The sequence below is a fragment of the Mauremys mutica genome, chromosome 8 (genome assembly GCF_020497125.1).
Source record: "Mauremys mutica isolate MM-2020 ecotype Southern chromosome 8, ASM2049712v1, whole genome shotgun sequence".
Taxonomy (NCBI): Eukaryota; Metazoa; Chordata; order Testudines; family Geoemydidae; genus Mauremys; species Mauremys mutica.
The window spans coordinates 61100863-61128652 of NC_059079.1; the positions used below are offsets into that span (position 1 = coordinate 61100863).

The 27790-nt window shown below is 44.2% G+C and overlaps 1 protein-coding gene across 3 annotated transcripts in view; it reads right to left on the bottom strand.

Annotated features, from left to right (window-relative positions):
- RABGAP1L (RAB GTPase activating protein 1 like) overlaps positions 1-27790 on the bottom strand; it is a 541073-nt gene that overhangs the window by 208928 nt on the left and 304355 nt on the right. For all 3 annotated transcript variants that reach the window (XM_045026098.1, XM_045026099.1, XR_006581397.1), the window contains exon 14: positions 18646-18759. In XM_045026098.1, the coding sequence (XP_044882033.1) occupies positions 18646-18759 (114 nt within the window). The remainder of the gene's footprint in view (positions 1-18645; positions 18760-27790) is intronic.

Here is a 27790-nt window from a genome sequence, read left to right on the forward strand (position 1 = left end):
ACCTGAAAAGTTCAAGAAAAGTGACTTGGATTTGTCTGTATTTCAGTGGATGGGTGTTGATTTCAAAATGCAACTCATTCAGTTAAAAAGCTCAGAATTGTGGACATCAAAGTTTGTGGATCTGCGGAGCGCACTTGAAGCTATCGAGAGAGATCATGGGGCCTCTATTCTGACCTGCTGGACATCCCTGACAGTGAAATTTAACTGTTTGAAGAAAATTGCATTTGCAATGCTTTCAGCATTTGGATCCACATACCTGTGTGAACAGGTATTTTCACACATGAAATCTGTCCTCTGTCCCTCTCGGAGCCAGTTAACAAGTGATCACTCAGAAGCCTGTGTGCAGCTTAAAGTATCCAAATACGTGCCAGACATTGGAAAACTCAGCAAGGAAAAGCAAGGGCAAGGATCACACTAAACTGATAAGACCTGCATTTTAATTTAATTTTAAATAAAGCTTCTGAAACATTTTGAAAACCTTGTTTACTTTACATATAACAGTAGTTTGGTTATATATTATAGACTTATAGAGAGACCTTCTAAAAAACTTGGATCTGTGTCTCTTATTTAAGAGTTTATAGCGCTGAGAGGCTAGGAAGTTATTTACTTCATGTTTGGTCTCTTAATAATTTTGGTTGTACAGTAATTTACAACTCTGCACCCAAACCAGTCGAATAGCTAATTGTACGTCCAGGTTGCAGAATAACAGTATTCCTAATACTTTATCTAACAAGCTGGGATATCTTGGATATATCATATAATACACCCTCCCACAACACTGCGTTTACGCAGAGCTATGATTATTGAATTATTTAATCCACTTATGAAGTACCCACTGCAAGGCATTTCAGTTTCACACAATAAGCCTCATGCAGAGCCGTAACTACAATCTGAGACTGGGAGAATGAAGAAATATTTACAATCTCTTCAGGCAGGCCTCCTAGCACAATAAATCATTTATTTTCCTTCCAGCACTGTGGCTTCACAAACCTGACCTTTTAACTGGTGCAGTCTCAGCAGAAAATTCATATGTGAGACTAGCATTACTCCTTCCTTGCTGATGCACAGAGGGAGAGTCTTATTAATATGTACATTGAAGAGGACAAGATAATATTACAAAATGTTTTTGCTTAAAACATGAAAATGTTTACAAAATTGCTTTTCAACCCTGGAGTAAAAAAACAAAAATTATATTTAAAATATCCTTAAACTGATACTGTTTATGCTTTAAGCATCTCCACGGGCTGGCACAACAGGCTGTTGTAGGAGTCAGGCCTGCCCTCTGACTAGCAACAGAAAGGTAGTAGATGAAGGCAGCAACTTTTCATACTGTAACTTATGGGAAACAGTAGAGGGAGACAATTAGGAAAGTTGCAAGTGTGATGTTTTGGGGTTCACCCAGGCCACTAAGAGATTCAGTCACCCAAGGCTAGCCTTAGGGGTGGGCAGGGTGGGCGAATGGCCAGGGCACCATGGTTGGAGGGTGGGGGAGAGAAAACGCCATCCAAGTGCTGCAAACAGGCCTGGGTTGCTGGAGCTGGGGTGAGTGCAGCAGAGCCCGGGGCTGGAGCCCTGGCCAGATGGGCACGGGGTGGGCGATGCCGGCTGGGGCTGCCAGCCTGGCTGGGAGGCGCAGGCACCAGGGTTTGTCCTGCGGAGCCAGTGGGCCAGCCCCGGGTCTCCCCCAACCCCAATGAGGTAGGCAATGCCAACAGCCTGGCGAGGAGGCGCAGGCAGCTGGACTCGCCCTTCTGGAGCCAGAGGGCCAGCTTCTGGGTCCCCCCTTCCCATGGACACAGTTGTCAGGGGGCATATGGCTGGGCTCAGAAATGCCTCCTTCCGCAGCCCTTCCTGCAGGTGATGAAGGCGGGAAGCCCAAGGAGCCCCGGGGGACCAGGGGCGGTGGGGAAGGTGCGCCCACAGGCACCAGGGCTCCAAAAATAAAGTTCACCCAGGGCACCATTTTCCCTAAGGCCAGTCCTGCAGTCACCAACTGCTATAGCCCTGGGTGTTTTGTGGCTGTGCAGCTTTGGTCCAGAGCTCTGACCCCAACAGCCTGCCAGCAGGACACAAGCCTCATGCTGGCTTTGTCCAACCTCGTTACTACACCTGGCAGGCAGACCTAAGCACCCTTCTAGCCCTGAATTGGCTCCCAAATCATCCTACTGCAGGGACCAGAAAAAGTGTTAGGTTTGCTGCCTTTACAGATACAGTAAAACATTCCAACCTGTTAGCTTTCTAGAAGCACACATGGTACAGGTCTTACACACCACTGATGATTAATAATGAAAGCAAAACAAGTTTGTTAACAAAAGAGCATGGATTAAGTGATACCAAGTAAAAAGGATAAAGGTAGAGATGGTTACAAGCAAATAGTTAAAACATGCATCTAAAAGGCTAAAACTGAATCTAGAATGATAGTCTTTTTTCAAGATGGTTTCTCTAACTCAGTCTCCTTTCCACTTTTTACTGGCCAGGACCTATCACAGAGATCAAATTGCTTGGTTTCTTTGTCTCGTAAGGTGAAGGATGGAGTCTCTCCTTTATATCCCCAAAAGGATTCTCTTTGTCTTATAAGTCTGGAAGGCCTCTTGGGGATCCAGTCTCCTGTGCGTCTCTGGGATACAAGACCCATGGTAATTCTCTGTCTCTTGAGTTCAGGATCAGGATAACCCCCACCAGTTTAGCTTGACAGCTTTGTTTATGGCCAATCTACAAATCAAGATAAACCCACATTCCTTTGTCTAGGACACACCTGTTTATCACCTTTACCTAAGATAGGCTGTCTGGTCTTAAACATGTTCTAGTAACATCACAGAAAGGAAATTCATAACTTCATAAATAGCATTAAACCATGCATTTTACAGTGATATTAATAACCATTGTGTTATTAACTTTCACATGATATCTCCCAAGGCATATTTTGTCCAACCATTATTGCAGTAGTGTGTAAGTTGTGAATACAGGGATGCCTAGGGTTGCAGTAAGGATATATGCATATAAAGAAGAAGAGAGCACTGAAGGAGAGGACACTATAATAGAGTGAATCAGGAAAGAGGTTTGAAGGATAAACAAAGGAGAAATCGACTGGATAGCATTATGGAGCAGCTTTGCCACACTGAGGGATAAGCCAAAGAGCAAACAATCAAAATAGGCGAATCATGGTATAAAAGTTACATGTCATGATAGCACGAATCAATACAGCGTTTCCATTACATTATCTCCTATAGCTAAGAGAGTCCAAAGGAAAGTACATTGGGCATGATCAGTACTAGCTGCTCCAGAGAAACAGCTTGTAATTCTCTCTCTGAGGACCAAACACACAGAGATTTGGTCAATTGCTGCAGTGGGATTATGTTATTCCATTGTAAACCAAGTGCTGTGCTGAATAATTCATCCCCATTTCTACAAGCATGGGTAGGATTAAGAATAAACTATAAACTAGATGAGGAAAAAAAAGAAAGTGTCCAGCAATGAAAGGTGCCATGTCACAAATGACGCGGATCCGCCTCCAGTTCCTCAGTTTTCATTGGAAACATTGACACCCACTTTGAGCCTGTGAAATAAAACACAACCATGTTTGCAGAAACAGGTGAGTGCTGCATTTATTTTTGTTTGGTTCTTTGTACAATAAGATTATTAACCTAAACAAACTGGGATATTGATTTCTCTGCAACATATTTGATTCTTCCTATTAAAAAGTCACAGCAGTTGTTTCTCCATCAAATACAAGCTGCTTTAATCAGAAAATGAGAAAAAACAACATGCCTCAAATTAAATTGTGCACTGCAGATACTCCAAACCAAACAGCTGAGAGGACTATTTCTGCCAATTGGTTTGTATCCCTATAGCACAGAGCCTTTAACTAGATGTGTAGGCATGGAAGTAGGCCATCAGCACTATTCCATTATACCCGGTGACACAGAGAATGAACTCTCCAAAAATTGTTCTAATTTTCATAAAATTAACAAAAATGCAAGAGTGCAAGAAATGAAAACACTTGCTCTATAAAATACTAGCCAATCTGAAGCCCCCCAATGAAATTTATAGAGTCAGTCACTGCTGGTTCTTTTCTCATCACCCATTACCATCTTCAGCCTTACAAGTTCATTTCTAGAGTCTTAATTTCATCACACAAATGTGCCGCAACAGAAAAAGCATCACGCTTTCCTGATTCCTTTCTATTCTGAAGAGATTAAGAGAAGAAACAAGAACTGACAGATCCATTAAAACATGGCAGTGAGCTTTTAAGTCTTCCTTCTTATCTGACAGTTCAGATCATTTCTCATTTCACTGGGGCACAGAGAAACTCACTCCTCTCCAGCTTTCTACTCTCCTATTGAAGAAAACAGAGACCTTTCCTGGCCCTATTAAACAGCAGCATTCTTCAAATGTCTCCTGTTTTCACATTAGGAGAGCAGCAAGAGTGCACAGTATCTGTTAAAAGACTCTCTCTACTATAAAGCTGCCAAGCCATTGCTTTCAGCACTGAAGGTTTTCATGAAATCATCTCTCTTGTAAGCAACTTCATTAACTTTTAAAAACGGTTCTTCTAAAACTTGACAAGGCTCTTGTACTATGTAACAAACACAGGCAGGGCCACTCAGAGGATTCCGGGGGCCCGGGGTCTTCGGCGGCGGGGGGCCCTTCTGTTCCGGGACCCGCCGCCAAAGTGCCCCGAAGACCCGCGGCGGGAGCCCCCCGCCGCTGAATTACCGCCGAAGCGGGACCCGCCGCCGAAGTGCAGCCCGGTCTTCGGCGGTAATTCGGTGGCGGGGGGGGGTCCCCGCCGCGGGCCTTCGGGGCACTTCGGCGGCGGGTCCCGGAACAGAAGGGGCCCCCCGCCACCGAAGACCAGGCTGTGCTTCGGCGGCGGCAGTGGGTCCCGCTTCCCCACCGCCCCGGCCCCAGCCTCTTACCCGAGCGCGTCTCTGGCGGGGCCAAAGCTCCGTCCCGCTCAGAGCCGCGTGGTGAGGGGGCGGGGCTGGGAGCTCAGCCCGGAGCTCGCAGCCCCGCCCCCTCCCCACGCTGCTCTGAGCGGGGCGGGGCTCAGGCCCCGTTGGAGCTCCCAGCCCCGCCCCCTCATCACGCGGCTCGGATCGGGGCGGGGCTCAGGGGCTCGGCCGGAGACTTGGCGCTTGATGCGCTGAGGCTCCAGGAGAGGGGCGGAGGCGGGAGCCTCCGGTCTTCTCTTGGGGGCCCCTGCGGAGCCCGGGGCAAATTGCCCCCTTTGCCCCCCCCCTCTGGGCGGCCCTGAACACAGGACCAGATTAGATATAGGCACAACAGGCACATTCCCAGGGCCCTGGCTCGCGGAGACATGTGATGATGTTATACTAAGTCCTGAGGTTTGGTTTTTTTAAATTATGTTTCTAGCCCTTATAGTACTGTCGTCAGGTGGCTGTCTCCTGGGTGCCCCTTTGTGGCCTCAACAGCCCCCAGCCTCAATTTCCCTCTTCCAGGCACTGATCGCCTGCCCATATTCTCCACCATATGTGATAAAGTGGCCATGTCTGGCAGGAGTACCTGAAGCAGGCAACAGCACAACCAGTGCACTAGCCTCAGTTTTGTGTTTCTTCCAGAGTCCCCAGTAACTCCACACAAGCTTTCCAAGTATAAATAGCTATTACCAGGGTTAATTTATTACAAACGGTCCCACACAAACACAATTCAGATTTCCTCAGCACAGTCAGAAGAGCACATTCATTCTCTCAAATCCCAACACACCACGTACAGCTCTGAACATCTCTCACCACACTCCAGCATCTCTCTTTAGACTCCCAGGTACAGGCCTGGCATTTCTCACCACACCTACCCCAGGTATGGCTCTGATGTCTCACACTATGCCTTGCCCCAGCCCCATTAACTATGGTGCTTCTCTGCCCTGCTTCATTCTCAGGTCTGGCTCTAGCTCTCACACAGAGACATCAGCAAGTTCATCATTCACCAGCATTCAGCCTGGTCTGGCCCTTTGGCTTCAGCTCTCTGGCTCAGAGAGCCAACAGACATCTCCGTCCTCTGCTCGCAGCCTTCAGCCCTGGGCATAGCTTTCTGATCTGGAGACGTTTGTAGGTGACTCCCCTAATTTACTTTCTGCCTTCTGCTTTCACCAGCCTGATTTGGCTCCACTGTTCATCAGTGAACTCTCCCTCCTTCAGCGACATCTCCTTGCTAAAGCTCTCAACCTAGTCCTGCTCTTCCTTATGAGCTTTGAACTCTCTCTTGACTTTGGGCTGTTTCCAACTAGCATGCATCTGGACTAGAACAGAATAATTGAGACCGATTTCATATAAAGGGCCAGTTATTCTGTTACAAATGTGAATAAGAGCTTGAAAACATGACCTTGAGTGCAACTAATACAGTGATGTCTGCACAAGTCTGCACGGAGCCTGCAGCAGAGGTAGGAGCATCGCTCACTGGGGCCGACCAAACTATTTTAGGAGGACACTATGCCAAGGTTTAAGGGGCCCCCCTCCATTGCTCAGAGAGCCCTGCCAGTACTCTCAGCAAGGCTGGAGGGTCAGGAAGCAGCCAAAGTCAACAGTCCAGAGGAGAGGGAGCCTCCTGGTTCCTCCAGGCAGCTGGGGTAACAACAGGAGCAGCCTGGAGAAGAAGCAGGCTACTGCTGCAGGGGTCCGTATGAGCAAGAGCTCCAGTTACTGGGGGAGATGGCAAGGGTCATTGGTTCTGGCACTCTACAGGAGGTGGAAAGGGAGCCAAAGTCACTGTCACATCTCCCAGTGGTCAGAATAAGGGAAGGTCCAGCATCTGCAGTTCTTGGTTGGCCAGGAGGAGCAGGGGCCACTACTGCCTGCAATTTCCAGCTTTTTTGGGGGGGGGGCAAAGGGGGGTGTCCTCTACTACTGCTCCTGAGAGCCTGACATCTCTGCTGCTCCCAAGCTAGCTGGGTGGAAGTCTAGAGCTTCCCCTCCCGCTTGTCCCTCCCTCCCCCTTTTTTTTCTGGATGCACAATATCTGTCAGCAGTCAAGTTGAAAAACTAGAAGCAAAAGCACTGGTGAGGAGCTGATAATTAAGATGGAGCAGGAAATGGACAGGTCGGAGGAATAAGTTTATGAGAAGGTATATAGATTCATAGATTTTCAAGCCAGACTTACTGTGATCACAGAATCATAGAAATGTAGGACTGAAAGAAATATCGAAAAATCATCTAGTCCCATTCCCCAAACTGAGGCAGGACTGAGTATTATCAAGGCCATCCCTGACAGGTGTTTGTCTAACCTATTCTTAAAAACCTCCAACAACAGAGATTCCACAACCTCCCTAGGCAATTTTATTCCAGTGCTTAACTACCCTGATTGTTAGGAAGTTTTTTCTGCTGTCTAACCTAAATCTCCTCTGCAATTTAAGCTCATTACTTCTTGTCCTGTCCTCAGTAGCTAAGGAGAATAATTTATAACCCTTCTCCTTATAACAACCTTTTAAGTATTTGAAGACTTATGTCCCCCAACTCAGTCTTCTCTTCTCCAGACTAAACAAACCTATTTTCCCCCTCAATCTTTCCTCATGTCATGTTTTCTAGACCTTTAATAATTTTTGTTGCTCTCCTTGGGACTTTCTCCAGTCTGTCCACATCTTTTCCGAAGTGCAGTGCCCAGAACTGGACACAATACTCCAGTGGAGGCCTTCTCAGAGCTGAGAAGAGTAGAAAAATTACTTCTTGTGTCTTGTTCACAACACTCCCGCTAATACATCCCAGAATGATGTTTGCTTTTTCTGCAACAGTATTACAGCGTTGACTCATATTTAGTTTGTGATCCACTATAACCCCAGATCCTTTTCTGAAGTACTCCTTCCTACGCGTCATTTCCCATTTTGTATTTCTGCAATTGATTATTCCTTACTAAGTGTAGTACACTGCATTTGTCCTTACTGAATTTCATCCTATTTAATTCAGACCATTTCTCCAGTTTGTCAAGATAATTTTGAATTTTAATCCTGTCCCCCAAAGCGCTTGCAACCACTCCGAGCTTGGTATTGTCTGCACACTTTATAAGTGCACTCTCTATGCCATTATCAAAATCATTTATGAAGATATTGAATAGAACCAGACCCAAGACAGATCTCTGCAGGATCCCACTTGACATGTCCTAGCTTGATTGTGAGCCACTGATAACTACTCTCTGAGTATCATTTTTCTCTAAGGTCTAGGCTATATTTCTCTAGTTTCTTTATGAAACGCTCATGTGAGACAATATCAAAAGCCTTACTAAAAAGTCAAGATATATGACATCTATGCTTTCCCCCTATCCACAAGGCTTGTTACCCTGTCAAAGAAGAAGATTAGGTTGTTTTGACATGATTTGTTCTTGACAAATCTATGTTTACTGTTACTTATTACCTTATTTTCTTCTAGGTGCCTACAAATTGCTTATGTGATTATTTGCTCCATTATCTTTCCAGGTATCTAAGTTAAGCTGACTGGTCTACAATTCCGTGGGTTGTGCTTATTCCCCTTTTTATAGATATAATCAAAGGCCTTGGTTAGGTCGATGAATGCCATGAACAGTTCCTGGTGTTGCTCTCTGCACTTCTCCTGAATCGGTTGTGCCACAAAGATCATGTCAGTTGTGTCTTGGGATGGCCTGAAGCCATACTGTGATTTCAGGAGGTGGGAGGAGGAGGGGGAGAGGGAGGAGGCCGTTTAGTAGGATCCAGGCAAGGATCTTCCTTGCGATGGAGAGGATGGTAATACCTCTGTAGTTCCCGCACCAAGATTTGTCCCTTTTCTTGAATATTGTAACAATGGGAAAGCCGCTTCCCTGATCGTGATGCCCTATGGAACGTGCTGTGTAAGTTTGGCTGTTCACAGAAATTCATTTCCATCAGACTATTCCATGATGGGATGACTGCCACCATTCTGTGCAACAGCTCAGAGACCAAACCATTCATCATTCATGCTGTTGTCAAGCAGGGCTATGTCACTTCTCCAACACTCTTCTTCATTTACCTTGCTGTGATCCAGATTTTCATCTGCAACCGCCTTCCTGATGGAATCGGAATTGAGTATTGGATGGATGGCAACTCCTCAATCGCCAACGTCTCCAAACAAAATCTAAGATCATGAGAACTGGCATCACTGATCAGTATGCAGATGACTGCGTCATTCTCTCACACATAGAGGCCGATCTACAAAGCACCCTAAATCTTTTTGCAGATGCCTATCACAGCCTGGGTCTTCCTCTCATCATCGGGAAAATCAAGATACTCTATCAGCCCTCATCAGCACAGACTACTCTTCGTACTCCACAAATCATCATCGGCGGAGAACTCCTGGAAAATGTGGACCACTTTCCATACCTTGGTAGCCATCTCTCCCAAACAGCCAGCATTGACACAGAAACTGAATACAGGATCTGCTGTGTGGAACACTACTCAAATGAGTCTTCAATGATAGGGATCTGCTAACAGGCACCAAGATCTTGGTTTACATGGCAGTTGTCATCCCCACCCTTCTCTATGGGTGTGAGACCTGGGAAACCTACAAATGACATCTCAAGTGGCTGGAGAGGTTCCAGCACTGCTGCCTCAGGAGGATTCTCGGGATCAGCTGGGAAGACTGACGCACCAACATCAGCGTGCTCGCTGCAGCCCACATCAGCAGTACAGAAGTGTAAGTCATGAAAACCAACTCCGCTGGGCTGGCCACTCTGTACGTATGCCTGACACTCACCTCCTGAAGCAAGTACTCTTTTCTCAGTTAAGTCAAGGAAGAATGGCTCACAGAGGGCAGCAGAAGCGCTTCAAAGGCATACTGAAAGTACATCTTAAAAAGGGAGGCATCAACCCAACAAACTGGGAGGACTCAGAGCGGAACAGAACACAGTGGCATCACACCATACGCCAAGCCACAGCTCATTTTGAGGAGAACAGCTGTGCTCATGAGACAAAGAAGTGGCAAAGGAGGAAAGAAAGGGCACAATTGTCCAACCAACAACTATATCTCCTCCAAGAGTACACCTATCACGTCTGTGGGAAAATCTGCAGGGCATGTGTGATGGATTGCTCCACTTCAAGGTGCCATCTGATGTGCTGAGATACCACTGAGCCCATGTGTTCTGCCAACCTGGGCCCCCCTTACCCTGTCTTGTTGAGCCAGGCTGTTAAACCTCCTCTAGCACACACATAGGCAGGGCCACACCCAGCTGCAGAAAAACACAGACACTGAGATTAGCTCTGGGAAGACTCAGTTTCAGGGACTTGCCTCAGCACTTAGGTGCCCACTTGCCTTAGAGTGCAGACCCAAAGGTATATTGTCTTGCACTGTATAAAAGAATCTGCACAGCGCGAGCTCCTAAAAATTTACCCTCGTCCTCAATATGAAGAGAGATATGCACCCTTTCTTGCCCCCCCCAGTTAAAAATTGCACAAACTGGGTTTAATAATAAACAAAACAAATGTATTAACTATAAAAGGCTGATCTGAAGTGATTATAAGGGATAGCAAACAGAATAAAGCAGATTATTAAGCAAATAAAACAAAATATTCAAACTAAGCTTGATTCACTAAAGAAAATTGATTACAAATAGTAATTTCTCACCCTAAATGTTGTTTCAGGCAGATTACAGAGATCCTTGAAAGCCCGCTGCACTGGCCTGCAGCTTGTAACTTCAGGTATTACTATTCACAGGTTAGACACCCTTCCAGCCTGGGCTCAACTCTTCTCCCCCGCTCCCGGTTCAGTTCTTGCTTCCAGATGTTTCCCAGTGTCTCTTTGGGTGGGGAGGCAGAGGAAAACCACAATGATGTCACTCCCCTGCCTTATATAGCTTTTGTGTATGGCAGTAACCCTTTGTCTTCCAGTGGAAAAACACTGGCATTGCAAGGGCGGGGGGAGGGGAGAGTCCCAGTACCAGGTGACTCAGACCCATGTCTCTGCAGGGTGGTAGCAGCTATTACTCACAGGCTGTCTGGAGCATCCACAGGAAGACTAAGCTCTTTCACAGTCAATTGTTTTTACTAATGGGCCATCAGCCCTGTCTGGCTTTTTCATTGTTGTACCTGAAGGGCTAGTTGTGGGTGACAACCAAAGTAGCACATTTGAAATACAGATACATAGTCAATATTCCTAGATTCAGACACAGAAATAATAAAGGCATACAAATTGGATAATCACATTCAGTAAATCATAACCTTTCCAATGATATCTTACATGAACCATCTTGCATAAAGTATATCTTAGTTATGCCATATCCATATCATAAGCATATTTCCATAAAGGATATGGAGTGTAATATCACAGCATGAATTGGGCTCCTCAGCCACTTAGAAACCCACCAATGAACCCCCTTGGCAGACATCATCCTCGCATCAAGGGATATCCGAAGAGTTTATATATAGGTATTATATTTTCCCTTTTTCAGTCTTCAGGTATCTCTCCGATCCTCCACTAGTTCTCCAAGGTAATCGCTAATGGCTCAGAGATCTCTTCAGTCAGTTCCTTAAGTGTTCTAAGATGTATTTCCTCAGGCCCTGCCAACTTGAAGACATCAAACTATTCTAAGTAATTCTTAACTTGTTCTGCTATTTTAGCCTCTGATCCCACTTCATTTATACTGTTGTTCTCTATGTTAGTCATTGATCAATGCTAACTTTTTTGGTGAAAACTGAAACCAAAAAAAGGCATTTAACTCTTCAGCCACTGCTGCATTTTCTGTTATTGTCTTTTCCTCCTCATTTAGTAATGGGTGTACCCTATCTCTGGTCTGCCTCTTGCTTCCTATGTATTTGTAAAATGCTTTCTTGTTACCCTTTATATTCTAGCTAGTTCAATCTCGTTTAGTGCCTCAGCCTTTCTAATTTTGTCTCTACATACTTGTGTTTTTTAAATACTCATTCTTTTTAATTTGACCTCGTTTCCACTTCTTGTATGAATCTTATTTGAGTTTTAGGTCATTGAAGATCTCTTGGTTAAGCCAGGGTAGCTGCTTACCATACTTCCTATCTTTCATATGCATAGGTATGGTTTGCTTTTGTGCCCTTAATAATATCTCTCTGAAAAACTGCCAACTGTCCTTAACTCTTTTTTCCCTTAGACTTGCTTCCCATAGGATCTTACCTACCAATTCTCTGAGCTTGCTGAAGTCTGCCTTCTTGAAGTCCACTGTCTTTACTCTGCTGTTTTCCCTCCTGCTGTTGCTTAAAATCAAGAACTCAATCATTTCATGATCACTTTCACCCAAGCTGCCTTCCACCTTCAGATTCTCAACTAGTTCCTCCTTGTTTGTCAGAATTAAATTCAGAGTAGCCCCTGCCCTAGTGGCTTTCTCCACTTTCTGTACAAGAAGTTCTCTCCAATGCATTCCAAGAACTTGCTGAATAATCTGTACCCTGCTGCAGATGTCTGGATAGTTGAAGTCTCCCATCATCATCAAATCCTGTATTTTGAATGATTTTGTTAGTTGTTTAAAAAAAGCCTCATCCATGTCTTCTTCCTGGTTAGGTGATCTATTAAAAACCCCTACCATGATATCACCCTTGTTCTATACCACTTTTATCCTTACACAGAGACTTTCAATTGATCTGCCTTACACTTCTGTTCAACCTTGGTGCAAGTGAATACATCTTTAACATACAAGGCAACACCTCTTCTCTAATTGTCCTTCCTGAACAAGCTGTATCAGTCTATACCAATATCGTCTAGTCTGACCTCCTGCACAGCACAGGCCACAGGACTTCCCTGAATTAACTCCTGTTTGAATTACAGTAGATCTTTTAGCAAAACATCCAATCTTGATTTTAAAATAGTCAGTGATGGAGAATCCACGACAACCCTTGCTAAGTTGTTCCAGTGATTAATTACCTTCACTGTTAAAAATGTATGCCTTATTTTCAGCCTAAATTTGTCTAGCTTCAACTTCCATACATTTGATCTTGTTATACCTTCACTAAATTGAAGAGCCTTGTACTATCAAATTTCTGTTCCCCATATAGGTATTTATAGACTGATCAAGTCACCCCTTAACCTTCTCTTTGATAAGTTAAATAAATTAAGCTCCTTGACATTACTACTGGAAGGCATGTTTTCCATTCTTTTAATCATTCTTTCGACTCTTCTCTGCACCCTCTCCAATTTATCAACATCTTCCTTGAATTGTGGACACCAGAACTAGACACAGTATTCCAGTAGCGATAACACTGGTGCCAAATACAGATGTAATATATAACTTCTATACTCCTACTCAATTTTCCCAATTATACATCTAAACATCACACTAGCCCATTGACCACAGCATCACACTAGGAGCGCATGTTCAGCTGATTATCCACCAGGACCACCAAGTCTTTGTCAGAGTCTCTGGCTCCCAGGATAAAATACTGCATCCTGTAAGTACGGTCTGAATTCTTTTTTCTTAGATTTATGAATTTGGCCATACTGAAATGCATATTTGCATGCATCCAGCTTACCAAGCAATCCAGATCACTCTGAATCAGTGACCTGTCCTCTTTATTATTTACCACTCCAATCTTTGTGTCATCTGAAAACTTAGTAAGTAATGATTTTATGTTTTCTTCCAGATCATTGATAAAAACCAGGGCTGTCGATTAATCACAGTTAACTCACACGGTTAACTCAAAAAAATTAATTGCGATTAAAAAAATGAATCATGATTAATAGCAGTTTTAATCGCACTGTTAAACAATAGAATAACAATTGAAATTTATTAAATATTTTGGATGTCTTTCTACATTTTCATATATATAGTATTTTGTGATATAATTGAAATCAAAGTATTTTACTACAAATATCTGCACTGTAAAAATGATAAACAAAAGAAATTGTGTTTTTCAAATCTCCTCATACAACTACTGTAGTGCAATCTCTGTCATGAAATTGCAATATACAAATATAGATTTTTTTTGTTATATAACTGCACTCAAAAACAAAACAATGTAAAACTTCAGAGTCTACAAGTCCACTCAGTCCTACTTCTTGTTCAGCCAATCGCTAAGACAAACAAGTTCGTTTACATTTATGGGAGATAATGCTGCCCTCTTCTTATTTACAATGTCACCAGAAAGCGAAAACAGGCATTTGCATAGCACTTTTGTAGCCGGCATTGCAAGGTATTTACATGCCAGGTATGCTAAATATTCATATGCCCCTTCATGCTTCAGCCACCATTCCAGGGGACATGCTTCCATGCTGATGACACTAGTTAAAAAAAATAATGCATTAATTAAATTTGTGACTGAACTCCTTGGGGGAGAATTGTATGTCCCCTGCTGTGTTTTACCCAAACTTTGCCATATATTTCATGTTATAGCAGTCTCGGATGATGACCCAGCACATGTTGTTCATTTTAAAAAACACTTTCACTGCAGATTTCACAAAACACAAAGAAGGTACCAATGTGAGATTTCTAAAGATAGTACAGCACTCAACCCAAGGTTTAAGAATCTGAAGTGCCAAAATCTGAGAGGGACGAGGTGTGGAGCAAGCTTTCAGAAGTCTTAAAAAAGCAACACTCTGATGCGGAAACTACAGAACCCAAATGACCAAAAAAGAATATCAACCTTCTGCTGGTGGCATCTGACTCAGATAATGAAAATGAACATGTGTCGGTCCACAATGCTTTGGACTGTATCGAGCAGAACCCATCATCAGCATGGACGCATGTGCCCTGGAATGCTGGTTGAAGCATGGACGGACATAGGAATCTTTAGCGCATCTGGAATGTAAATATCTTGCGACCCGGCTACAACAGTGCCATGAGAACGCTTGTTCTCATTGTAAACAAGAAGCGGGCAGGATTATCTCCTGAAAATGTAAATAAACTTGTTTGTTTGAGCAATTGTCTGAACAAGAAGTAGGACTGTGTGGACTTGCAGGTGCTAAAATTTTCCATCGTTTAATTTTTGAATGCTTTTTTTTTTTTTTTACTTAATTCTACATTTGTAAGTTCAACTTTCATGCTAAAGAGATTGGACTACAGTGCTTGTATTACATGAATTGAAAAATACTATTTCTTTTGTTTTTTTACAGTGCAAATACTTGTATTCAAAAATAAATATAAAGTGATCACTGTACACTTTGTATTCTGTGTTGTAATTGAAATAAATATATTTGAAAATATAGAAACATCCAAAACTATTTAAATAAATGGCATTCTATTACTGGTGGCACTTAGGACTTTCCAGGAGGGACGGGAAGGGGTGGGGACACGGCACGCTCAGGGGAGAAGGCGGAGAAGAGGCAGGGCAGGGGCGGGGACTTGGGGGAAAGGGGTGGAATGGGGGCTGGAAAGGGGCAGAGAGTTTGGGGAAGGGGTTGAATGAGGGCGGTGCAGAGGCGGGGCCAGGGGTAGGTTGAGAACCCACCGGGAAGAGGGGAAGTCGGCACCTATGGGACCAAGAACTGATCACTGCAGGACTCCTCTAGAAACACTGATGATGATTCCCCATTTACAATCACATGTTGAGACCTATCACTTTAGCCATATTTAATCCATTTGAGATATGCTGGAGTTTTTTGTGCATTGTTCTAGTTTCTTCATTATAATGTTGTGTGGTACCAAGTCAAATACCTTACTGAAGTCTAATACTTTTCCCTTTTTATCAACCAAATTTATAATCTCATCCAAAAAAAGGTATCAAATTAGTTAGACAAGATCTATTTTCCACAAAACTGTGCTGATTGGCATTAATGTGTTACTCTTCTTTAATTATTAATTGAGTCCTGTATCAGTAGTTTCATCATTTTTCCCAAGATTAATTTCAGGCTGACAGACATATAATAACCCAGGTCATCCTGTTTATCAATTTTAAATAGTGGCATATTAGCTTTCTTCTAGTCCTTTAGAACTGTCCCAAGACTCACTGAAAAACAATATTAACATTTCAGTGAGCTCCTTGGCCAACACTTTTAAAACTCTTGAATGCAAATTATCTGGACTTGCTGATTTTAAAATGTCTAAATTTAGTAACTGATGTTCAACATCTTACTGAATTACTGTTGGAATAGAAAGAATTTCACCATTGTCATATAATTTGTATACATCATCCAGCTATTTCCCAAATATAGAACAGAAATATTAATTGAACACTTCTGCCTTCCTGCATTATTATAGACAATTTTACCATTTCTGTCTAGTAATGGAATGGAGGATGAGACAAGTAACAGGGAGAGGGAAGGGGAGTGGCAGAGGCAGTGCCTAGGCAGTTATTCATTCTGCACACAAAAAAAAATTAAAGGGAATACTGGATGCAACCTCCACTCCCTTGCAAAAGAGGTCCCTAGGAAAAGGTGCCAGCCCCGTTTTTAGGAGCATGGACCACTATGTCAGAGGTCCCCCAGTGATGCCACCCCAGCAAAAGTCTTTTTGGGGACATAGGTTGTCACTACTGCTCCCCACTCCATCCTTATAAAAGGAGGGAGACACAATTAACACACTTCTGGCTGCCTACCGGAATAGGTATATATGGTTTAAAGCAGAAATTTAAGATCTCTTGGGATGTAAAAATATGAAGAGTGTGTGAAATTTGTCACCTGCTCAAACTGGCTTTAGACAAGTGACTTATATAAATATATGGGGGATGGAATCCTCCTCCCCAACCCACAGAACACCTGCACAGCCACTACATTTCTCATAAACAGTGAAGTTTTAGCAAGTGGCTCCATAAAGTTTGTAAATCTACTGGTTATCCAGCCACTCCATCTAAGCCCACATACAACTCCACTCTGACCTGTCCTGGAGAGAACTGCCAAAGAATGCAGCACTCCCTGCATGACCTCTCTTTGGCCTGTTCCCCATACAGCAGAATCATAGCTCTCTTGCTCTCATTGCAAACCTGTGAAAGGGGCAGATACGAGCCCCCTGTTTTTGATAATTGGATAAAATCAAACATTGTAAAGTGTAAAGGGAAAGACCTTTGTACAGGTTACACTCGGTTACATTAAATCAGATCTCTGAAGTTTTTTTTGTGACTATGTATCATAGGGGTGGGCAAACTACAGCCCACGGGCTAAATCCAGCCCACCAGCTGTTTTAATCCGTCCCTTGAGTTCCTGCTGGGGAGTGGGGTCTCGGGCTTGCCCCGCGCCAGCTGGAGAGCAGGGTCGGGGGCTGCACCATGCAGCTCCTGGAAGCAGCGGCATGGCCCCCCCTCCAGCTCCTGGAAGCAGCGGCATGGCCCCCCCTCCAGCTCCTACACTTAGGGGCAGCCAGGGGCCTCCACTCTGCACGCTACCCCCACTCCAAGCACTGCCCCCACAACTCCCATTGGCAGGAACCGCAGCCAATGGAGCCAGAGAAGGGACATGCCGCTGCTTCTGGGAGCCACTTGAGGTAAGCGCCGCCCACAGCCTACACCCCCGAGCCTCTCCCTGTGCCCCAACCCCCTTCCCCCTCCCACCCTCCAAACCCCTTGGTCCCAGCCCAGAGCACCCTCCTGCACCCCAAACTCCTCATCCCCAGCCCCACTGCAGAGCCTGCACCCCCACTGGAGCCCTCACTCTCCTGCCCCAACCTCCACCTCCCCAATACCCTGAACTCCTCATTTCTGGCCCCACCCTGGAGCCTGTACCCCCAACCAGAGCCCTCACCCCCTCCTGCACCTTAACCCCAATTTTGTGAGCATTTATGGCCTGCCATACAATTTCTATTCCCAAATGTGGCCCTAGGGTGACCAGATGTCCCGATTTTATAGGGACAGTCCCGATTTTGGGGTCTTTTTCTTATATAGGCTCCTATTACCCCCCACCCCCATCCCGATTTTTCACATTTGCTGTCTGGTCATCCTATGTGGCCCTCAGGCCAAAAGGTTTGCACACCCCTGGTGTATCAGCTCAAATTGCATGTTGAAATTCATAGGATAGCCAGTAACTGACTCTATTTTAGGACATGTCAGTTTGCAATAGGATACCTAAACTTGCAAGAAGCAATTTGATGAGATATAACTCAGCATAACTAATAATCCCACACCTTCGCCAAAATAATTCCTGATGACAAAAATAAAATAAAATCTAATCTTATTTCCCACCCCTGGCTGAAAATTACAATGGTGGAAGAACATAACTGATCTAGCTGTGATACCCCACTTTGCGCATCTCTCCACTGTGGCAGGTCCGTTTTTTGTGCCCGGGAACAAGTTACTTCACTTAGTGCCTCAGCTTCTTCATCTATAAAATGGAGCTGATGATACCCTCCTCCATCAAGTGCTTTGAGATCTATGAGTGAAAGTGCTACGTAAGAGTTAAGTGTTATTTATGGGAGTTACTCTCTGAGTAGCTGCTTCGGAGAGGCTCTTTGCTACTGTCACTGCAGAACTGGCTCTGGAGGCTCAGACTGCCCTGGCAGCTCTCTACTGCAGACCAAGTGACAAAGCTCAATTGCCCTGTGCCTCTACAGCAACACACCTGTGAGACCGTACTGCCCATCAGCAAAGCTGACTTGAGACCGTAATATTCCCACAGTCTCACTTGAGGAGATACAGAATATGAAGTTACAAGATCTACTTTAGTAGGTCTAATCCTGAGGAACACTGAAATCACATCTCTAATTCAAAATAAGTTTTAAGATCTAACTGACCACTGATTTGAACCAGACCAGAGTTACAAGGAAGTAAAATCACAGCAAAATCTCAAACAACTTTTTTTTTTTAAAAACAGAAAAAACTGACCATACCTTACATATCTTGTACAGTGATTCCTGCCCGTCTCCTCCTGTGTCTTTGAAATAGTCATGTGCTGGAAATGTTCGATGAATGTCTCGTGTAATGACGCTCTCCTGGACAGAGTCCTAGTGAGAGAAAAAAATACTATTAGCAGTTACAGTATAATTAAATATGCAGAATGTAAAATTATATCTGCAGTCAACATGGATGTATCACATAACTGCCTTACTGACTCGTCCCCCAAAAATGCACTTAAAAAAATTCCACTCCTATAACCAGTTGACAGCTGCTTTAGTAAGAGCAACGTGGCAAGTTTTTCTTCCTCCAGGCTTAGGGTCCAAAAAGCTTAAACTCTGGTAGCACTTTAAGGAAATGGTTAGTCATTTAATTGTAGCTGCTTTTTCCCTGGAAATGTTGCGTACTATATCCCTCTGAATATTAAGAAAACAGAATCAGATTGCCTTGAGCAACCTTACAGATGCATTTCTTCAAAACATATCAAGCCAACAGCAAAACAGTGCTAATTACAAATTAAAACTAGTAGTTTGAACCTGGCTGTTTGAAAATACTTAAAATTGATCATTAATGCTCTCAAGAGAAAAAAAAATCAGAAAATGTTGTTATACTAGAATCCATAATGACCACACACAACTATTCATCCTGCCTCTCTCAAAACAGAAAAAAGGAAGGATTAAGTGATTGTCAGACAAGTCCATACTTTCCCTTGCTACCCGTACCTCTTTAATTCAGCTCAATTTTCATGCTGGCTAGTAATTAGATATGTCTGTCTGTGTGCAAAAGGAAGGAGACTGCTTGGAAAGCTATGTGTCTGTCAAAAAACATCCAAATTATTGCAAATCAATCCTGAGAAAATTCTACTAGCATACACTAAGCAGAGATGCCAACCTGGTTCTGAAACTTTTAGGGATGTTCGTGAAAATAATTAGGAAGGAATTGGGGAGCTTGCCTGGACCTCTCTCTCCCCTCTTCCTGCAGAAACTGGGAACTCTCCCTCTCCCCATAGGCACCAACTTCCCCTTAGCCAGGTGGGTGTTTGACACCCCCCCGGCCACGCCCCTTCCCTGCCTCTTCCCGCCCCTGCACTGCCATCGCCCTGCCCCCATTCCACTCCTTCCCCCAAGTCCTCACCCTGCCCTGCCTCTTCTCCACCTCCTCCCCTAAGCACGCCACATCCCGTTCCTCCCCCTCCCTCCCAGGAAGTCCAAAGCGCCACCAAACAGCTGTTAGGCAGAGGGAAGCGCGGGGCGGGGGGAGGAGTGAGGACGCAGCACGTTCGGGGGAGGAGGTGGTGAGGAGGGGATGGAGGGAGCTTGGCTGCCGGTGTGTGCTAAGCACCTGCTAATTTTTTCCCATGGGTGCTCCAGCCCCGGAGCACCCACGGAGTCGGCGCCTCTTGTTCCTGTCTATGCCCATGGGCTGTGAGATACCTGGGCCCCTTGAACCCCACCCCCAAACATGGAGAAAGGGAGGAATAGCCCTAGGTAAGCTGTCCTCCTATGCCACTAGGGCTCTTAACTACCTTGGCCAGTCCCAGGCCTAGACTGCCTTCCTGGGATGATACTCATCTTCTCATTCTTCTGTTGCGTTCCCCTCCTTCCTCTGCCATTGCAACCTCCTCCTCCCCTGGCTTCTCTCCTCTAGACTGTGCAGCAAGTGTCAAGTGATAGCAGGCAAGCCGCAGGGATTTCAGTCGGGTTTGGCATGCTGGATTCATCACTCAAACCGCAGGCTGCATGTTGTGCTCTATCTGCCCTATGTGGACCTTGCTGGCACACTCCAGGTGCCTAGAGGGTACTAACATAGTCCAGCGAGCCCACACAGTGCAAGTAAAATGCAACACATAGCCTGGGACTTGGGCAGTGAATCCAGCAGCACCCAACACATTCAAAATCACTGTGGCTTGCCTCCTATCAGAGCCACACTATGCAGTCTGTGTATTGCCAGAGAGGTGGTGGAGAAGAATGCCCTCCCCCGTGCTACAGCATTATTAGCTGTGTTTGTCAGATCCCGGTGGTGGTGAGTGAGACACACACACTTACAAAATTAGTAGATTTGCACCTGAATTAATAATTTCATAATTACATGTAAAAATCAGGAGGATTGTGGAAAATTAGGGAGGGTTGGCAACTCTGTACCAAGAAGCACTAACCAAGCATTGGTGTTATAGCTACAATAACAGGAGAACCTAAACCTCCTTCTATCCTAACAACAGCATACTGGGTCACACCAAAGGTCCATCTAGCCCAGTATCTTGTCTTTTGACAGTGGCCAATGCCAGGTGCCCAGGAGGAATGAACAGAACAGGTAATCATCAAGTGAACCATTCCCTGTCGCCCATTCCCAGATTCTGACAAACAGAATCTAGGGCCACCATCCATGCCCATCCTGGCTAATAGCCATTGATGGACCGATCCTCCATAAATTTATCTAGTTCTTTTTTTAACCCTCTTATAGTCTTGGCCTTCACAACATCCTCTGGCAAGGAGTTCCACAGGTTGACTTTGTGTTGTGTGAAGAAATACTTTTTGTTTTAAACCTGCTGCCTATTAACTTCATTTGGTGACCCCTAGTTCTTATGTTATGAGAAGGAGTAAATAACACTTCCTTATTTACGTTCTCCACACCCATCATTATTTTATAGACCTCTATTATATCCCCCCTTAGTCGTCTCTTTTCCAAGCTGAAAAGTCCCAATCTTATTAATCTCTTCTCATATGAAGCTGTTCCATACCACTAATCATTTTTGTCGCCCTTTTCCAAACCTTTTCCAATTACAATATATCTTTTTTGAGATGGGGCGACCACATCTCCATGCAGTATTCAAGATGTGGGTTTACCATGGATTTATATAGAGGGAATATGATATTTTCTGTCTTATCTATCCCTTTCCTAATGATTCCCAACATTCTGTTATCTTTTTTTGACTGCTGCTGCACATTGAGTGGATGTTGTCAGAGAAGTATCCACAATGACTCCAATATCTCTTTCTTGAGTGGTAACAGCTAATTTAGACCCCATCATTTTATATGTATATTTGGGATTATGTTTTCCAATGTGCATTACTTTGCATTTAACAACACTGAACTTCATCTGCCATTTTGTTGCCTAGTCACCCAGTTTTGTTAGATCCCTTTCTAACTCTGCGCAGTCTGCTTTGGACTTAACTATCTTGAATAGTTTTGTATCATCTGCAAATTTTGCCACCTCACTGTTTACCCCTTTTTCTGGATCATTTATGAATATGTTGAATAGTACTGGTCCCAGTACAGACCCCTGGGGGACACCACTTATTTACCTATCACCATTCTGAAAACTGACCATTTATTCCTAACATTTGTTTCTTATCTTTTAACCAGTTACCAATCCATGAGAGGACCTTCCTTCTTATCCCAGGACAGCTTACTTTTCTTAAGAGCCTTTGGTGAGGGACCTTGTCAAAGGTTTTCTGAAAATATTAGTATACTATATCTACTGGATCACCCTAGTCCACATGCTTATTGACCCTCTCAAAGAATTCTAGTAGATTGGTGAGGCATGATTTCCCTTTACAAAAAACATGTTGACACTTCCCCCAACAAATTATGTTCATCTATGTGTCTGACAATTCTGTTCTTTACTATAGTTTCAACCAGTTTGCCCGGTACTGAAGTCAGGCTTACTGGCTTGTAATTGCCGGGATCACCTCTGGAGCCCTTTTTAAAAACTGGCATCACATTATCTATCCTCCAGTTATCTGGTATAGAAGCTGATTTAAATGATAGGTTACTAATCACAGGTGTTAGTTCTGCAATTTCTCATTTGAGTTCCTTCAGAACTCTTAGGTGAATACCACCTGATCCTGGTGACTTATTACTGTTTAATTTATCAATTTGTTCCAAAACCTCCTCTAATGACACCTCAATCTGGGACAGTACCTCAGATCTGACATCTAAAAAGAATGGCTCAGGTTTGGGAATCTCCATTACATCCTCAGCCATGAAGACTGATGCAAAGAATTCATTTAGTTTCTCTACAATGGCCTTATCGTCCTTGAGTGCTCCTTCAGCATCTCGATCATCCAGTAGGCCACTCGTTGTTTAGCAGGCTTCCTGCTTCACTTACAATTTTTTTTGCTATTACTTTTTGAGTCCTTGGCTAGCTGATCTTCAAATTCTTTTTCGGCCTTTCTAATTATATTTTTACACTTCACTTGCTAGAATTCATACTCCTCATTTTCCTCACAAGGATTTAACTTCCACTTTTTAAAGGATACCTTTTTGCCTCTCACTGCTTCTTTTACATTGTTGTTTAGCCACTGTGGCACTTTTTGGTTTTCTTACTAATTTTTTTATTTTGGGGTATACATTTAAGTTGAGCCTCTATTATGGTGTCTTTAAAAAGTTTCCATGCAGCTTGCAGGAATTTCATTTTTGGCACTGTACCTTTTAATTTCTGTTTAACTAACTTCCTTATTTTTGCCAAGTATCAGAGGAGTAACCCTGTTAGTCTGTATCCACAAAAACGAGGAGTCTGGTGGCACCTTAAAGACTAACAGATTTATTTGGACAAAAATTTCATGGATAAAAAACTTCACTTCTGCATCTGAAAAAGTGGGATTTTTTTACCCAAGAAAGCTTATGCCCAAATAAATCTGTTAGTCTTTAAGGTGCCATCGGACTGCTTGTTGTTCCTCATTTTTGTGTAGTTCCCTTTTCTGAAATTAAATGCTAACATGGTAGGCTGCTGTAGTGTTTTCCCCACCACAGGGATGTTACATTTAATTAGATTATGGTCACTATTACCAAGCAGTCCAGCTACATTCACCTCTTGGACCAGACCCTGTGCTCCATTTAGGACTAAATCAAGAATTGCCTCTCCTCTTGTGGGCTCCAGGACTAGTTGCTCCAAGAAGCAGACATTTAAGGTATCAAGAAACTTTATCTTTGCATTCAGTCCTGAGGTAACATGTATCCTGTCAATATGGGGATAGTTGAAATCCCCCATTATTATTGAGTTTTTTTATTTTTTTTAGCCTCTCTAAGCTCCCTGAGCATTTTGCAGTCACTATCACCATTCTAGTCAAGTGATCAGTAGTATATCCCTACTGCTATATTCTTATTATCCAAGCATGGATTTACTATCCATAGAAATTCTATGGTACAGTTTGGTTCATTTAAGATTTTTATTTGATTTGATTCTACACTTTCTTTCACATATAGTGCCACTCCCCCTCCTCCCCCCCCCCCGCCCCGCACGACCAGTTCTTCCTTCCGATATATTTTGTACCTTGGTATTACTGTGTCCCATTGATTATTCTCATTCCACCCAGTTTCTGTGATGCCTCAATATCCTCATTTAATATGAGGCACTCTAGTTCTCCCATCTTATTATTTAGACTTCTAGCACTTGTATATAAGCACTTAAAACTTGTCACTTTTTAGCTGCCTGCCATTACATGATGTAATTGAATGGGACTCTTTTTCATTTGACTGCTTCTCATCAGATCCTACCTGTATTTTATCATCTTCCCTCCTCTCTCCTTACTAGGATATAGAGAATCTCTATTAATAGATTCTCCCCTATGGGATGTGTCTGTCTGAATCACATGCTCCTCCACATCTGTTGGCTTTCCCCCAGGCCTGAGTTTAGAAGCTGCTCTATGACTTTTTTAATTTTAAGTGCGAGCAATCTGGTTCCAATTTGGTTTAGGTGGAGCCCATCCTTCTTCTATAGGTTCCCACTTTCCCTAAAGTTTCCCCAGTTTCTAATAAATCTAAATCTCTCCTTCCTACACCATCATCTCATCCACGCATTGAGACCCTGCAGTTCTGCCTGTCTAATTGGCCCTGCGCATGGAACTGGAAGCATTTTAGAGAATGCTACCAGGGAGGTCCTGGACTTCAATCTCTTACTGAGCAGCCTAAATTTGGCCTCCAGGACCTCTCTCCTATCCTTCCCTATGTCATTGGTACCTACATATACCACGACTAATGGCTCCTCTACTGCACCACACATAAGTCTATTGAGATGTCTCGAGAGGCACGCAGCAAGCAAGTCACCATGCGGTTCTCCCTGTCATCGCAAACCCAGCTGTCTATGTTTCTAATGATCGAACCCCCCATAACTATTACTTATCTCTTTCTACTAAGTGGAGTTCCCTCCCCCGGAGAGGTATGCTCAGTGTGAGAGGATACTACTGTAACGAACTGGGAATGTTCTTAATGTTTTCTCTGAATACTGTGTGGGGGCCTCAGTTCCTGGCTGACCCTTGTCACCTAGCAACTAATGGCCAGGCCCTTCCCCACAGCAAGGGGATGCTAAAGGTGTGGGAGACAAAGAGATCAGGTGACCTCCTTCACCTCTGCTCTCATTTCCTTTTTATGACCTCCTAATCCTCACTGAATAGCGTAGCTGAAGTCGAAGTACCTTAGCTCGAATTACTTACCCGTCCTCACGGCGCGGGATCGACGTCCGCGGCTCCCCCGTCGACTCTGCTACTAGATGAGACGCGATATATCAAACTCCAAGAAATCGATTGCTACCCGCCGATCCGGCAGGTAGTGAAGACGTACCCTTACACAACCATCTCTCCCTCTCTTCTCTTTGAAATCCTTCCTTAAAACCCACTTCTTCCATGATTCCTTCCCATACTAGACTCCTCACCAATGATTCCTAACCCTCAGTTGTCTGAACAGCTGTTTTGCCTTTGTTTAACTGTAACTCTTCAATGCAGGGACTTTGATCTATTCCCTATTTTATAAAAAGCATCTTGTTTGCTAATCTATGCTAAGTATTCCTAGGGTACCTATCACTGTGTTAACTGACCACGCTACATAAATAAATAACAAAACAGCGACGAAACCATAGTTAATAAACACAGTTTCTCAACAAGGTTCTCATCCCAGTGTGAATGTCTAGCCCCCTTTTCCAAATGAGTATTTTCCTAGTTATAGCTCTCAAACCATGCAAGGGAATAAATTCTTAAGCACGACTGAGTTAGGGTGACCAGATAGCAAGTGTGAAAAATCAGAACATTTTTTTTCAGGGGTAGGTGGGGATGTAAAAGAGATATCTAAGACAAAGCTCCTAATATCAGGATGTTTGGTCACCCTACACTAGGGTGACCAAATGTCTCAATTTTATTGGGACAGTCCCGATATTTGGGGCTTTTTTCTTATATAGACACCTATTACTCACCTATTGCCCCCCACCCCATCCCAATTTTTCACACTTGCTATCGGATGTCCTGATTTTATAGAAACAGTCCCGATATTTCGGGCTTTTTCTTATATAGGTGCCTATTATGCCCCACCCCCTGTCACGATTTTTCACACTTGTTATCTGGTCACACTACCCTACCCTACCCTAGACTGAGTTAGGACAAACTCTCTAAATAAACTGCAGCCCTTCTCTTCTCCCTCACTCAGTTTGAGTCTATCAGTTTTGTTACATGGTTATGTAATTCCTTTAATGGAAGTTTAGGTCAAGAGGTAGAACATTTTCACTAAAATAGCTCATTGACAAGAGCTGCTTATCCTTTTCTGGCTAGTGAATAATCAATAGGTCCAGTATGTAGTCCTAGGATAACAGGTCAAATAGTAGTTCACTTCAACAATTACTGTAGCAATCAAACCACACTATTGCTCTATTGAGGAAGAAATTTAATTGATGCATTTCAGCATTTAAAAGCTCCCCCTGAAAAAGAACAGTTACTGTTCCGTAACTGGCGTTCTTTGAGATGTGTTGCTCAGGTGTATTCCACAGTAGGTGTGCGTGCTCGCCATGTGCACCGGTGCCAGAAGTTTTTCCCTTAGCAGTACCCATATGGGGGGGAGCACCGCTGCAACCCCTGGAGTGGTGCCTCTGTATCACGCTATAAAGGGAGCTGTGCACTCCCCCCACCCTCGGTTCCTTCTTGCCAGACAACTCCGACAGAGGGGAAGGAGGGCGGGATGTGGAATAAACCTGAGCAACACATCTCGAAGAACGCCAGTTAAGGAACAGGTAACTGTCCTTTCTTCTTCGAATGATTGCTCATGTGTATTCCACAGTAGGTGACTCCAAGCTATATCTGATGGAGGTGGGTAGGAGTTTAAGGGTTTCCGGGACGGAGTACCGCCCTACCAAACCTGGTGTCATCCCGTGTTTGGGAGACGATAGCATAATGAGAAGAAAAGGTGTGGACAGAGGACCATGTGGCAGCTCTACATATATCCTGGATAGGGATGTGAGCTACATAGGCGGTCGACGAGGCCTGAGCTCTCATAGAATGCGCCTTAACCATAGGTGACGGGGGAACCCCTGCCAGGTCATAACATATGTGTATGCATGAGGTGATCCAGCGGGAGAGGCGCTGGGTGGAAATTGGTTGCTTCCTCATACGTTCGGCCGACGCAACAAACAGCTGCGAGGATTTCCGGAATGGCCTGGTACGGTCCAAGTAAAAGCCAGCGCCCTACGCACATCTAGCGTGTAGGTGGCGTTCCTCGTTGGAGGAATGGGGCTTAGGACAGAGTACCAGTAGGAAGATGACCTGATCCACATGGAAGGCAGAGACCACCTTCGAGACAAAAGCAGGGTGTGGGCGAAGCTGGACCTTATCCTTGTGGAAGACCATATATGGGGGTTCCAAGGTCAAGACCCTAAGCTCCAAAACACGACAAGCTGATGTGATAGCAACAAGGAATGCTACCTTCCATGAGAGGTGGGACCAGGAGCACATGGCCAAAGGTTCAAAGGGAGGACCTGTGAGACGGAATAACACTAGGTTTAGATCCCATTGCGGGACAAGGGGACTGGCATACGGAAATGAACAATCTAGGCCCTTTAAAAAGTGGGAGGTCATATGGTGGGAAAAGACCAAGTGGCCCTGTACCAGGGGATGGAAGGCCAATATGGCCGCCATATACACCCTGACGGAGGCGGGCACTAGCCCTTGGGTCCTAAGGGACAGGAGCTAATCGAGAATGAGTTGGAGCAATGCGGACGATGGGGAGGTTCCCCGCTCCCCCGCCCACCTAGAGAACCTGGACCATTTGGCTAGGTATGTCTGTCGTGTGGACAGCTTTCTGCTTTCCAACAGAACTCATTTGACGTTCTCAGAACACCTCCCCTCCTCCTCATCTAACCATGGAGCAACCACGCTGTCAGGTGAAG